The sequence below is a fragment of the Mobula birostris genome, chromosome 23 (genome assembly GCF_030028105.1).
Source record: "Mobula birostris isolate sMobBir1 chromosome 23, sMobBir1.hap1, whole genome shotgun sequence".
NCBI classification, from domain to species: domain Eukaryota; kingdom Metazoa; phylum Chordata; class Chondrichthyes; order Myliobatiformes; family Myliobatidae; genus Mobula; species Mobula birostris.
The window spans coordinates 6,748,957-6,764,378 of NC_092392.1; the positions used below are offsets into that span (position 1 = coordinate 6,748,957).

Here is a 15,422-nt window from a genome sequence, read left to right on the forward strand (position 1 = left end):
CGAAAGAACAATACAGGGACAAGACCCAGACATATCTCCCCACCAACAACAACACACGCAACTTATGGCAAGGTCTACGTACCATCGCAGACTTCAAAGCTAAACACAGTAGAGTTTCCAACATTGCTGCCCCTCTCCCAGATGAGCTAAATCGTTTTTACTCATGGTTGGATGTCGCCAACACTGAGCCCCCTGAGGAGAGCCATCGAAGCAACCTGCACCTTGGTCATCTCTGAGACTGAAGTACGCAGGTGTTTCCAATGGGTGGATAGTCGCAAGGCTGCGGGTCCGAACGGCGTCCCAGGGCGGGTACTCAGGATTTGCGTGGCCCAACTGGCAGGTGTGTTTACAGGCACTTTTAATCTCTCCTTCTCCCAGGTTAGAGTGCCCTCCTACTTCAAAACGTCCACCATTGTTCTGATACCTAAAAAGACCAAGGTAACATGTCTGAACGACTGGTATCCTATCACACTCACCTCAATAATAAGCAAATGCTTTGAGAAGCTGGTCAAGGATTACATCTGCAGCCTGCTGCCACCCACACTGGACCCCTTACAATTTGCCTACCAGTCGAACCGATCGATAAATAATGCAATAGCCACAACTCTGCACACTGACCTTACACATCTGGAGAAGAAGGATGCTTATGTGAGAATGCTGTTCTTGGACTACAGTTCAGCATTCAACACCATAATTCCATCCAGGCTCGACAGGAAGCTCAGAGACCTCGGCCTTGACCCTGCCTTGTGCAGCTGGATCCTACACTTCCTGTCAGATTGCTGGCAGGTGGTAAGAGTGGGCTCCCTCATCTCTGTCCCTCAACACAGGTGCCCCTCAGCGCTGTGTCCTAAGTTCCCTCCTTTACTCTCTGTATACCCATGACTATGTTGCCACCCACAACTCCAATCTGCTAATTCAATTTGCTGACAATGCTACATTAATTGGCCTAATCTCAAACAATAATGAGGCAGCCTACAGAGAGATCATCACAATGACACAGTGGTGTCAAGAAAACAACCTCTCTCTCAATGTCACAAAAACAAAGCAGCTGGTTGTGGACCACAGGAGGAATGGAGACAGGCTAACCTCTATTGACATCAATGGATCTGGGGTTGAGAGGGTGAACGGCTTTAAGTTCCTTGGCAATACACATCACTGAGGGTCTCACCTGGTCTGTATACACCGGCTGTGTGGTGAAAAAGGCACAACAGTGTCTCTTTCACCTCAGATGGTTGAAGAAGTTTGGTATGGGCCCCCAAATCCTAAGAACTTTCTATAGGGGCACAACTGAGAGCATCCTGACTAACTGTATCACTGCCTGGTATGGGAACTGCCCTTCCCTCAATCACAGGACTCTGCAGAGAGTGGTGTGGACAGCCCAGCGCATCTGTAGATATGAAGTTCTCACTATTCAGGGCATTTACAGAGACGGGTGCGTAAAAAGGGCCCAAAGGATCATTGGGGACCCGAGTCACCCCAACTACAAACTGTTCCAGCTGCTACCATCAGGGAAATGGTACCGCAGCATAAAAGCCAGGACCAACAGGCTCCAGGACAGCTTCTTCCACCAGGCCATCAGACTGATTAATTCACACTGATACAATTGTATTTCTATGTTAAATTGACTGTCCTGTTGTACATACTATTTATTATAAATTACTATAAATTGAACATTGCACATTTAGAGGGATGTAACGTAAAGATTTTTACTCGTGTACTTGAAGGAAGTAAGTAATAAAGTCAATTCAGTTCAATACTTTGATATTTGAAAGTTGAATAATTGACAATAATTGACCTCACTTAAAATCTCTAAAAGCTTTTCATTATGCCTTTGCAGTCATGTCCTTTTGTATATGTCTGTGAGTTTGATTTTGAACAAATATTTAAAACTGGCCAATTATCAAGTTCAAAGATCAAAGTGAACTTATTATCAAAGTATGTATATGTCACCATATACCACCCTGAGATTCATTTTCTTGCAGGCATTCACTGTAAGAACAAAGATATTCAATATAATAAATGTAAAACTACACACAAAGACTGACAAACAACAATATGCAAATGAAGAAAACTACAAATATTTTTAAAAAGTCCAAGTTCAAGTATGGTTCAATTTCATATCTGAGAATGTATACAGTATCCAACCTGAAATTCGTACTCAAGACATCCACAGAACAGAAAATTCTCTAAGGAATGAATAACAGAAATATCTGAACTCCAAAGGCCCCCCCCCCCAGTTGTACCAACAAAAACAATGACCCCCACCATGCAAGCAATAGCAAAGCCCCCAAGGTGAACTTGAGCTAGAGTCCATCAAAAACTACAGTCCATCCTAACACTTCGGCATCTTAGACAATCTCTCACTAGCAAAGAGAGATCACTCCTGCAGCAAGAGTAAATTATTTAATTCTAAAAATGTAAACTGTTTTGAAGTAAAAAAGCAACGAGGGGATTGGAATGGTTCCTCTTCATACTGTGAAAGCAGTCAGTGTAGTGGTGCATAAAGGCCGCCTACAAATGATTCTACTCAGAATATAAATGGGCCAAAGTCAGGTACACCCACATAACTTATGGCAGAAGTCATGCCCAGTCAAAGTTGCAGGGTCGGAAGTTTTTAATGTTTATTGTTTTTGTTAAATGATAATGTTATTTATGTTGCTCACTATCACACAGGAGGCCTTTGTTGCCCTTGAGAGCCATCCAAAGATTGCAAAAGGGAGAGTTGCCCTTGTAGGGCTTTCACTTGGATTTACAGTGGCACTCCTGATGGCAGCAGAGCTCAGAAATATTCATGTAAGTTTAATAAACTATGAAAATGATTTGAAAATGAGAAATGTTAAGTTCAGCATCCAAATGGAAACTTGGTACAAGATTCCAATTTAACATTTTAATTCATTGTATTACTATGAGATTGGAACTAATTTTATGTCTGTTTACTAAATTTTAAGTGAGAATCCAGCCATTGCAAAATATTTTTGAATCATCTGTTGAATAAACTTACAACAGAAAATTTGCAATTTTAAGGGTCAAAATGAGAATTCATTGTTCGTAGATATATATTTTCAATCAGATTGGTTATGCACTTGTAGTTTTCAAACTAAGAATCTGAGTGTTTTGAAATGAAGGTTTATTCAATAAATCTTGTCTTTGCAAAGTAGTTAAACTGACAAGGCAGTCAGTTTCCCAACTAAGCTGACATATTTTCCAGTTCTGATTTAGCGTGCAAAATTGTAAAATGTTCTGCAATTGTGGTTGGTTATTATTATCGCAGACCGTGGATTAATTTGCTGGAAATTGGTTTTGTGAATCTGTCTCTGCTTCTAGCTTCATTTTTTTTTTTACAAAGAATACAAACTCTTCTACAGATCTTGTTTGCTCATCCATTCCACTTTACATTTTTTCCTTCAGCCCAAATGTTTAGTCTGTATCAGTGGAAGTCATTTTAATCTGATCAAGGATGGATATTCATTTCTGTTTCAAGATGCGAATGAGTAAGTTAATCTAATTTCTTCTAATTTTCTTCTTTTATATATTACTGCTGGTCTTCAGTAGTTATTACTTTAGTAGAGTGTGGACCTTATTGAATATATCATTGTATTTAAATATCTGAGTGAATTGGTTGCCTCCTGCAAGAAAGCTTCAATTTAGAGAGTTGCTAAAATGCCTCAAACTCTGTGAAATTGGTAACCTGTGCAAACCTATATAATTTTCAATGAGAGGAAGGATTTATAACACAGTATAAAGTAAAATGTTATTTTGGACTAATTAATCATGTATTTTTCTTGTCTTTTCACCAAGTCATGCAAGTAAATTTAAGTTTGCGGAAGATGGCGCTGTGATATGGAAATACATTCCTTTGCCATTCACAGATCCAAAGTCCATGGTGAAGGTAAAAGCTTTTACTCATAATGTAAATAATAAAAAGGAAAAAAAAGGCTGAGAAATAAATTAACATCTGTGTAGCCGACCAAAAAATATTTTGCTTGTGAACTTAATTTTAATTGGCCAAGTCAAGGAGGGGGTATGGAAGGTTGAGGAATAGAGATGATTCCCTAATACAATAAGGTGGGCTCTTAACCTTGCAGTCAAATTTGGAATTAGATTTACAGTATTATTGTCTTACGGCATGAAATCTGTTGTTTGCAATAACAGTGCAGTGCAGAGACATAAAACTACTGTAAATTACAAAATAAATAATGCAGAAACATAGAAAACATACAGCACAATACAGGCCCTTTGGCCCACAAAGCTGTGCCGAACATGTCCCTACCTTAGAACTACCTAGGCTTTACCCATCTATTTTTCTAAGCTCCATGTAGCCATCCAGGAGTCTCTTAAAAAAAACCCTATCGTTTCCGCCTCCACCACCACCACCGGCAGCCCATTCCACGCACTCACCACTCTCTACGTTCTAAAAAAAAGACATCTTACCCCTGACTCTCCTCTGTACCGACTACCAAGTACCTTAAAACTATGCCCTCTCGTGTTAGCTATTTCAGCCCTGGGGAAGAGCCTCTGACTATCCACACGATCAATGCCTCTCATTATCTTGTACACCTCTATCAGGTCACCTCTCATCCTCCATCACCCCAAGGATAAAAGGCCGAGTTCACTCAGCCTGTTCTCATAAGGCATGCTCCCTAATCCAGGCGACACCCTTGTAGATCTCCTCTGCACTCTCTCTATAGTATCCACATCCTTCCTGTTGTGAGGCGACCAGAACTGAGCACAGTACTCCAAGTGGGGTCTGACCAGGGTCCTATATAGCTGCCTATGTTCCCTGTAAGCTGCGCGCGCACACACGTTTTTCAACGAGTGCGCACAGGAAATTAATGTGCGCACAAAAGGTAAGTTACTTAAAATAATGTAATTAATAATTATACTTGCTGAAAATAATCTTTCAGCTAAATGTTTCTGTTAACTAGTTAGTCGGTTTTTCAAATACCACAATGCATGGCACTAACTTACGTCACCCCACCTATCCTGTTCCGGTTTGTACAGCTGCATCTCAGCAGCAGCTGTCTTTAGCGGACAGTGTTCATATCATAAAGTTTACAAAGATCTGTTTCAAATCCTGTAGATAGCTTACTAAGTTTTTATTGGAAAAAATATTGATTCACTATGTCGAATTCAAAAGAAGCAAAGGGTGTGAAGCACAAAAGAACTGCAAATTTGTTTAAAGTTGAATGGCTTAACAAAATAGTAGAAACTGCTACACCGAAAGTTCATGAGGCCATGAACGTTCAGCTACGAGAAATATTTATGTATGATTCAGAAACTGGAGTTATTTGTTTGTAATATCTAACGAGGTTGTCATGAACAGAGCAAACACAAAGAGAAATAATGTATGAGATCATGAAAGGGCAACGTAACTTCATTGGACATGTGATTAGGAAAGAGGAGTTGGAATGCATAGTAATTATGGGGAAGATTGAAGGGAAGAAAGCAAGAGGAAGATAAAGACAAATGATGATGGAGACAGCAGCCAGAGAACTGGAAATGAATACCAATGAATTGATCCACTTGACCCGAAACAGGAGTGTGCGGGCCATGGCAGTCAAAGCTCAAACTGGGCGCAGCACATGATGATGATGATGATTGTCGTGGTGCGAAAGTTGCTGGAGTATTTGCTAGTGCAGAGAAGTGGGATGATATTTGGAAACCTGACTTTTTGAAGCGTCATTTGGCAAGTAAGTTAGCACTTGGATAATGTACAAAAGCTCAGGCAACAGAATCCGTCATTACCCGTTACAGGAGTGCTATGCATGTTACACTTTACATTCAGTTCAACACATTAATGAACATATGGAAAAGTATGTTCAACTCCCAGACAGCTGGCGAAGCTAAAATTATGCGTTCAAATTTCTGGAGACTATCAACTGTATTGTTCAGAAAGACATGTTTGAAGAAATAGCATCAGCAGATTTTCACACGTTAGCAGTTGATGAAACCACAGACATATCTGTCAACAAATGTCTCATTCTGTACTTCAAATTCGGATCTCAAATTGTACTGTTTATAAAATGTTTTTTGGCAGAATAGTTCAGCTGCAGGCATGTGATGCTTCCTCTGTTGTTTCAGCGATCAGGCAGATTTATGAAGAGAAGAAACTTGACCTCATAAAATGGTGATGTTTACGTCTGATGGAGCGTCAGTAATGTTGGGCAGGGTTAACGGTGTTGCAGCAAGGCTTAAACAGGACATTCCACATTTAGTTCAGCAACACTGTGTAGCACACCATGAAGATCTGGGGATTTGCGATGCATGGAACAAGTGAAGTTAATCAGAGGCATTGAAACTTTGATGAGAACAATCTATACAATGTTTTCTCGATCTGCAGTTAAGAGATGCGAATTTAAAGAAATTGCAGAGAGTTCTGAAAATGAAGCTGTTGCTTTCAGACCACTTAATGAAGTCAGATGGTTATCTAGACACTTTGCATTGCAGGCAATAATAAAAAATTATGAGGCATTGATCACATACTTTGAAGAAGATCAGTCAAATGACCCTGTGGCTAAATACTGTCACAAGAAATTGATAAACATCACATACAAAGTAGCTTTACAGGTTTTAAGTGATGTCTTTGATGTACTGGCTGCACTGTGCAAGGTTTTGTGAAAGAGTGGCCTGACACCGATTGATTCACTTCATGTTGTGCGAGGCAAAATTAACAAGATAAGAAAAGTATCTGGGAGACAATGTTTCATGGAGTGACAAAGTTAAAGTTTTGTTAAGCCAACAACGTGAAGAAAACATCACAGTAGATACAAGTTCGCTGTTGACTTTTATAAATAGCCTTTTGTGATAGATAGATATACTTTATTGATATTTATTCATTATTGATAATTGATAATTGTTCATTTAGAAGAAAGGTTTCCTGCAGATGAGGTACAAGAATGGTCAGCTTTTCATTTCTCCGCAATTGCAGATTGTGACTTCACATTTGACGATGAATAAGTTAATACCTTATGTCTAAAATATCATGATTTTCTAGCTGAAAATACTGTAATAGTTAGTTTAATGATTTCAAATTTTCAGTGCAAGAAAAAATTAAATACAAACTGATTTCAAACTTTGCTCAAATGGTGGCATTTGTACTTCAAAATGAACAGTTCTGCGACCTTGCACAGTTGATGGACATTGGGGGAAACTTTCTTGCGTTTAGCGCAGACTGTGAGTGAGGTTTCAGCCTAATGAATCAACTCAAAAACAAGCTGAGAAACTGTTTAGGTGAACGTCATTTGGATATGTTAATGAGAATCAAAAGCTATCAATTGGATGGAAGTTCTATTAGCCTAGATAGAGTTTACAAAGAATGGGTAAATGCCAAAGGCAGGAGAGAGAAAAAAATAACTGAGTGGCTTAAATAAGTATGTTATTTTGTTGTTGTTCTGTGCAGTTTTATGTCAAGTATTTTGTAAACCTACATAAACTGTGCCATGTGTGCATTCAGTGCGCACACACTTCTGTTACAGGAAAAAAAATTTGCACAACATAAGATTTTTGCGCACACTGACTACTAAAAATTAGAGGGAACATTGATAGCTGCAACATTAAAAAAAGGAATAGTTGAATAGTGTCCATGGATAATTCAGAAATCTGATGGCTGAGGGCAAGAAGTTGATTCTGAATCATTGAGTATGGGTTTTTCAAGCTCCTGTACTTATACCCTGATGGTAGTTCCCTGATGAAGGGGGCATTGTTGTAGATGGTGAGTGCCTTTAATGACAGATGTTACGTAACTGGCAACAATGAATATCAATTGAAAAAGGTTATATAAAAACAACCAAACACGGATAAACGATAAAAAAAAAACAAATGAAAACCTTAACCGGAAGTTAACCGCTATGCAGCTGTTCAACAAACCGTCACTCGGCACCGGTTCTTAAAGCGTTAAATGTGAAAACAGTTCTTAAAGCGGTAAAGTCAAATATAGTTCTTAAAATGGTAAATTCGAAAGTCCAGCAAATTTATACATTCAATTGGGAGAGACTTCTCTGGAGAAGGATTTCTTCATAGACGTGACTTTCCTGCTGGTTCTGTTCAAAGGATTCACAATGCTGGAAATAAACAGTTTAAAACAACTGACCTTAATTTCTTTTGGAGAGAGCAAACTTTTGCATGAATGCTTTCCTCTTTTGGCAAGAGTTATCTTCGATGCAGGTCACTACTCCTTCAACGAAGACTCAATAAGGTCGATCCATTGTTAAACTGCCGAATGAAACCGACACTTCTCAATCCTTCGGGTCCTGTACTTCGATAAAGTCTTCGCTCTCCTGTACTACTGCTGGAATAAGATACATCAACACATGTAGCAAAAATTGCCAATCCAGCACTATTGTACCTTGCAACAGAACGTAACAACATTTCAAAAATGAAACTGCGTCATAAAAACAAATATGCAACAGAAAGGGAGACACAGTACATTCTAGCTGAAAACCTAAAAACTAAAAACTAAAAACTAACTGCGTCATCTGGGGTCTTCCCTTATATACCCGCGGTACACATGTCATCACGTGACCTCACATCGGCGGGAAAATTACATCAGGTGACCTCCAAAAGACCATTACATCATTCTCAAAAAAAAACCCCACAGATCTCCTTGTGGTATGTAACACAGATGCCACCTTCTTGAGGCACTCACTCTTGAAATCCTTGGTGGTAGGGAGGCTTGTGCCTATGATGGCTGGCGGAGTCGACAAACCACTGCAGCCTTTTGTGGTCCTGTGCATTAGAGCCTTCCTAGCAGGTTGAGATGCAGCCAGTCACTGTACATCTATAGAAATGTGCAAGGCTTCTGCGTGACATACCAAATCTCCTCAGACTCCTAACAAAGTAAGCTGCTGGCGTGTCTCCTCTGTGGTTGCATCAGTGTGTTGAACCTACAGTGGACCTTCCAAGATGTTGAGGCTGTGTAGGGCTTGCACTTTATAGTCTGCCTGCACTGCACGTTCTCTCTAACTGTAACACTTTATTCTGCATTTGGATTTGTTTTTTTTCCCTCGTACTACCTCGATGCAGTGGTGTGCTGAATTGACCTGTATGGATGATAAACAAAACAAACATTTTCTACCGTACCTTGATACATGAAACAGTAATAAGCTGGTTGTATGCTTGTCTCCAAATAATCGTCACTGGAGGCAAGACTCTATGATAAATAGCTCCTGATTGCTTTTAACAGTGCCTTCCATGCAGGCCAGATATCGCAGAGGATTAAAAAAATCAATTTATTTTAATAAATGCTCTAAATATTATTTTTATTTATTTATAAATAGAGCACAACAACAGGCTCTTCTGGCCCAGCAGGTCTGTGCCACCCACGTGCGCAATTAATCTCCTAACCTGTATGTGGGAGGAAACCCATCGGGAACTGAATCTGGGACCCTGGTGCTGTAATGCTAATTTCTACGCTACCGTGATGTCCCCAACCCCGCCCCCCCCCCCCCCCAAATTGTTTTTGCCCAACTTTGAACTGAAGACCTTTCATGTGTCAGGCAAATGTGGTTATCACTACACTACAAAACAATCACAATATAGATTCTATTGCAGTGCATCAATCGGATAAGTGTATTGATCAGCATCAATGGAGTTTTATCAAACTCCATTAATCTGCAGCACTTGGAACATTGATGCCGATCTGGCAGATTATTGGATCATCGGATGTTACTCCTTTTAATGTGCCATCACCTTTAAATTCACTTTTTTATAAGAGAAATTCTACAGTAGTATAATAGATTTTTTTCAGTAAAGCACATGGAGGAAAATGGGACCTCCAAATAACAGGATAGTGGATTATCAATGTTTTAATGTACTTTGTTTTGAGATCATAGACCCTGAATTTATTTCATTAACAGCAGATAACCTTTGTTTTGTACATAAAAATACTTGATTTGTTTATGGCATATTTCCGGGCCACAAATCCAGGCAAGTTATCAGGTGTTTGAGTGCAACTGGAGGTTTCAATGAAAAGATGCATTTTAAAACGAATGAAATGTCTCATCTTTTTCCCTTTATTTGTAAAGGCCATTTGATTTAGACCTGTAAATTGACCATCTTTCTACTAAAATGAGTTATCAATGGTAGGAATAGATAATTTCGCAACTGCATGGGCAGTTACATGCAATAAGTAAGAAATCAAAAACAAACATTTTATTTACTGATATGCCATATTTTAGTACAATAGTTGAGCAAACTCAATTTATGAATTCCAAAGATTCATGTAGAAAGATACTGGCAGAATGCTCCATGAATATATGTAGAAGGGATATTTCTACTTGCTCATGCCTTCAGATTTTTGCTTTAAATCATTTCATACATACTTGCTGTTAATATTCAAAACATAATTGTCTTTGTTTGAAAGCTTGATAAAATCAGATGCCCCTTATTGATTATCTGTGGTGACGATGATCAAAACTGGCCTGCATTTGAATCTGCTTTTGAGGTAAGTACCTGTTATACCCACTTCCATATGAGATTTCAAGGTTTTTGGTGAGAATTATTTGTTGCTGAAAGCTTGGTTATTCTTCCTCTCAGATACAGGATCTGATGAAGGTGGCAGGAAATGATCATTTGCTCACAACAGTCGTGTATTCTCAGACTGGCCATCTAATTGAGCCTCCTTATAGCCCCCACTTCAGGTCGACCAGGTTTAAGCTGCATTCCAGAAACAAAATAGGTGAGGTATCATATTATGAATGATAATGGTCATTCCCAGTAGTTAGATTGCAGGTATCCTTGGGGAGTTGTTACAATAGCAATGAGCAGTCTTTCCTTTTTGTAATTGAATATTTAATTGGCAGTGAATGAGTTACGACCTAATCCGTCGTATTCTCTCTTTGGTAGAGTCTAGCCTAACACTCATTCAAATTGATGTCACAGTTTGTGAAGCTAGCAGTAATGTAGACTTGCCGATGATACTTGGCTCAATCTAATATTTAACTATTCTGCTTTTTCTTCCAAAAGTAAAGCTTTTATGGGGAGGATCAACAAAACCTCATTCAGATGCTCAGGAGGATTCCTGGAAAAAGATTCTTGCATATCTGGAAAACCATCTTGTACTTGAACATCCTGCTGTGAACCAGTCCAAACTCTGAAAGTTGATTTTGTGTGAAATTGCTAATAGTTCCTTCAAAAGAAGCAACTTTGTTACTCTGTCTGTTATGTACTTTTCATTTAATTCATAATTCATCTGTTGAAAAATTTGTACTTGGTTGCATTAGAGTTGTAAGCAGATATACATAGAAGGTCACCATTTAGCCTGTGACAGTCAATTCCCTAGCAGAGCTGCCCTTATATAGAAACATAGAAACACAGAAAATAGGTGCAGGAGTAGGCCATTCAGCCCTTCGAGCCTGCACTGCCATTCACTACGATCATGGCTGATCATCCAACTCAGAACCCTGTACCTGCCTTCTCTCCATACCCCCGATCCCTTTAGCCACAAGGGCCATATCTAACTCCCTCTTAAATATAGCCAGTGAACTGGCCTCAACTGTTTCCTGTGGCAGAGAATTCCACAGATTCATCACTCTCTGTGTGAAGAAGTTTTTCCTCATCTCGGTCCTAAAAGGCTTCCCCCTTATCCTCAAACTGTGACCCCTCGTTCTGGACTTCCCCAACATCAGGAATAATCTTCCTGCATCTAGCCTGTCCAATCCCTTTAGAATTTTATACGTTTCAATCAGATCCCCCCTCAATCGTCTAAATTCCAGAGATTATAAGCCTAGTTGATCCAGTCTTTCATCATATGAAAGTCCTGCCATCCCAGGAATCAATCTGGTGAACCTTTGTACTCCCTCTATGGCAAGAATGTCTTTCCTCAGATTAGGGGACCAAAACTGCACATAATACTCCAGGTGTGGTCTCACCAAGGCCTTGTACAACTGCAGTAGTACCTCCCTGCTCCTGTACTCGAATCCTCTTGCTATGAATGCCAGCATACTATTCACCTTTTTCACCGCCTGCTATACCTGCATGCCCACTTTCAATGACTGGTGTACAATGACACCCAGGTCTCATTGCACCTCCCCTTTTCCTAATCGGCCACCATTCAGATAATAATCTGTTTTCCTGTTCTTGCCACCAAAGTGGATAACCTCACATTTATCCACATTAAATTGCATCTGCCATGAATTTGCCCACTCACCTAACCTATCCAAGTCACCCTGCATCCTCCTCACAGCCAACTCTGCTGCCCAGCTTCGTGTCATCCGCAAACTTGGAGATGCTGCATTTAATTCCCTCGTCTAAGTCATTAATATATATTGTAAACAACTGGGGTCCCAGCACTGAGCCTTGCGGTACCCCACTCGTCACTGCCTGCCATTCTGTAAAGGTCCCATTTATTCCCACTCTTTGCTTTCTGTCTGCCAACCAATTCTCTGTCCACATTAATACCATACCCCCAGTACTGTGTACTTTAAGTTTGCACACTAATCTCCTGTTTGGAACTTGTCAAAAGCCTTTTGAAAATCCAAATATACCACATCCACTGGTTCTCCCCTATCCACTCTACTAGTTACTTCCTCAAAAAATTCTATGAGATTTGTCAGACATGATTTTCCTTTCACAAATCCATGCTGATTTTGTCCAATGATTTCACTGCTTTCCAAATGTACTGTTATCACATCTTTGATAACTGACTCTAGCATTTTCCCCACCACCGATGTCAGGCTAACCGGTCTATAATTCCCTGGTTTTTCTCTCACTTCTTTTTTCAAAAAGTGGGGTTACATTAGCCACCCCCCAATCCTCAGGAACTAATCCAGAATCTAAAGAGTTTTGAAAAATTATCACTTATGCATCCGCTATTTTGTGGGCTACTTCCTTAAGCACTCTGGGATGCAGACCATCTGGCCCTAGGGAATTTATCTGCCTTTAATCCCTTCAATTTACCTAACACCACTTCCCTACTAACATGTATTTCCCTCAGTTCCTCCATCTCACTAGACCCTCGGTCCCCTACTATTCCTGGAAGATTATTTATGTCCTCTTTGGTGAAGACAGAACCAAAGTAGTTATTCAGTTGGTCTGCCATGTCCTTATTCCCCATGATCAATTCACCTATATTTTCATTACCTACCTTTCCCCCATTACTTCATTAATATAGGCTAATAACATTGAGTGTTTCCAGAAGCTTTTCAGCACTGATATGGGAAGAGAGTGTAGCTCAAACTCATGAAATTTGTGCCCTCTAATTACTGTCTCTTCTGTTACTAGAGATGAGCTTTGATCTTCCATTTATCTTCTCTGCTGTAGGGTGAAGAATCTTGTTTCTCTGGTCTCAAAAGCCTTTCACCTATAATACTAGCCTTTTAAGAAGAGATATTCTTTAAAGGGTCGTGTATATAAAATATATGTATTTTGCCTACCCCCCAGAAGGCTGTTAAGTTTGGTCACTGAGAATATTTACTTAAAGTTCAAGTGAACTTTAAATAACGCGCGGGACAGAAGCAAGGTCGCATCGTGCATTGCACGGACCAGCAAAGACCGGCCGACTTAGTGAACAGAGCGGTGGACACCCCTGCTGAAATCTGGAGGAAAACACACAGAGGGGGATCACAAAGCCGAGGAAAGAGGACTGGGTCGAGACAACAGAGACTTTTGGAGAAGAGGAGTTCGGTGGGTAATACCGTTCCGACTGACCGGAAGGGCACTGAGAGCGGTAAGCGTAAAGGAGTTTGGTGCTTACTGTTCTGGCTAACAACGGATGGTGCAATCCGGGGTATATTATGATCGAGGAGCGTGTTTGCAGACTGAATATTGAACTTTTTACTGTTGGACTTTGACCACATTCCACCGTGATACAACACTTGGCGGCACGGGAGGTCATTTCTGCCTGTGGCCATCGAACGTGCAGCTCCTCCCGTGGTGGGTCAGACACCCTGAGCCAATAGACTGGTCCTGGACTTATTTTCCATCTGGCATAGTTTGCATTTTGGTGTTTGATTGTTGGGGTGTTTTGTATTGCTATATTTATGCTCTATTGGTTGGTGCGGCTGTAAAGAAACCAAATTTCCCTCGGGATTAATAAAGTATATCTATCTATCACAAAGATTTTTGGTTCATGGGATGCTGCTGAGAATAGTATAGGTTTTGGGGATCCAAGGGAAAGGGGCAAGCTTGTTGTAAAATTACTTGGTGGGAGGATATAAAAGTTAAAGTATAGTGTTTTAAAGTTTAAAGTAGAGTTTATCATCATACACAAATAATCTATGCACAAGTGCATTGGAGAACTTCCAGCAGCACCATAGACACACAGCATCACCTCAACAACATTTACAAGAAAACATCCTTTAACATAAATTATACATATTTACAAGAACACAATTGGAACTTTATTGCAAGGTGTTGTTAATATGTAGTGTTTAGTGTTTTGCTGGTTAGTTCAAGAACCGAATGGTTGAAGGAAGTAGCTGATCTTGAACCTGGTGGTTTGGGATTTCAGTCTTCTGCACCTCTTGCCCAATGGTAGCTGCGAAAGTTCAAATTAAATTTATTATCAAAGATTATATATGTCACCATATACAAACCTGAGATTTGTTTTCTTGCAGGCATACATAGTAAATCCAAGAAACATAATAGAATCAATGAAATATCACACTCCACAGGACAGACAAATGACCAGTGTGCAAAAGACAATAAACTGCAAGTACAAAAAAGGTAATAATAATAAAAGCAGTAAAGTGGTGTGACCCAGATGGTGGGAATCTTTGATAATCATGCCTGCTGTAGCTACAACTCTCTGCAGCTTATGTGCATTCAAATACCTGTGCATTCAGAATGATGTACCAGGCCATGAACAGGATGTGTTCAACAGTACATATGAACAAGTTTGCTACAGTGTTTGATGATAAACCAGACTGACTTCCTAAGAAAGTAGAGATGCTGTTAATGATTGTATAGGGTTGTGACGGGCTCAGGACAGGGCACCTGATATGTCAACACCAGGAATTTAAAGCTGCCGTTGATTCCCAATGTAGTCTGATACTTGTTCACCCTACAACACACATCAAAGTTGCTGGTGAACGCAGCAGGCCAGGCAGCATCTGTAGGAAGAGGTGCAGTCGACGTTTCAGGCTGAGACCCTTCGTCAGGACTAACTGAAGGAAGAGTGAGTAAGGGATTTGAAAGTTGGAGGGGGAGGGGGAGATCCAAAATGATAGGAGAAGACAGGAGGGGGAGGGATAGAGCCAAGAGCTGGACAGGTGATAGGCAAAAGGGATACGAGAGGATCATGGGACAGGAGGCCCAGGGAGAAAGAAAGAAACATGGATAGCTTTTTCAGCCAATATGGATAGAATAGGAGAAGTGACCTTTGATATAAATATCTGATATGGGGATTGGGAAGAAAGGTAGAAAATCAGCCATGATATTCAATGGTGAGGCACTCTCAAAGAACCAGATATAATGGAAATCTTGTT

At 40.1% G+C, this 15,422-nt stretch overlaps 1 protein-coding gene across 12 annotated transcripts in view; it reads left to right on the plus strand.

The window, feature by feature from the left end:
• The window catches only part of LOC140186665 (acyl-coenzyme A thioesterase 5-like), a 113,207-nt gene that overhangs the window by 95,676 nt on the left and 2,109 nt on the right, over positions 1-15,422 (plus strand). For 8 of the 12 annotated variants that reach the window (XM_072241092.1, XM_072241091.1, XM_072241098.1 and 5 more), the window contains 6 exons: positions 2,674-2,793; positions 3,409-3,491; positions 3,799-3,889; positions 10,361-10,441; positions 10,534-10,675; positions 10,963-14,646. In XM_072241092.1, coding sequence (XP_072097193.1) covers positions 2,674-2,793; positions 3,409-3,491; positions 3,799-3,889; positions 10,361-10,441; positions 10,534-10,675; positions 10,963-11,093 — 648 coding nt within the window. In that variant the 3' untranslated portion in view covers positions 11,094-14,646. Of the gene's footprint in view, positions 1-2,673; positions 2,794-3,408; positions 3,492-3,798; positions 3,890-10,360; positions 10,442-10,533; positions 10,676-10,962; positions 14,662-15,422 lie in introns of those variants that run through there. The other 4 variants (XM_072241099.1, XM_072241101.1, XM_072241100.1 and 1 more) reach the window with 2 other exon arrangements.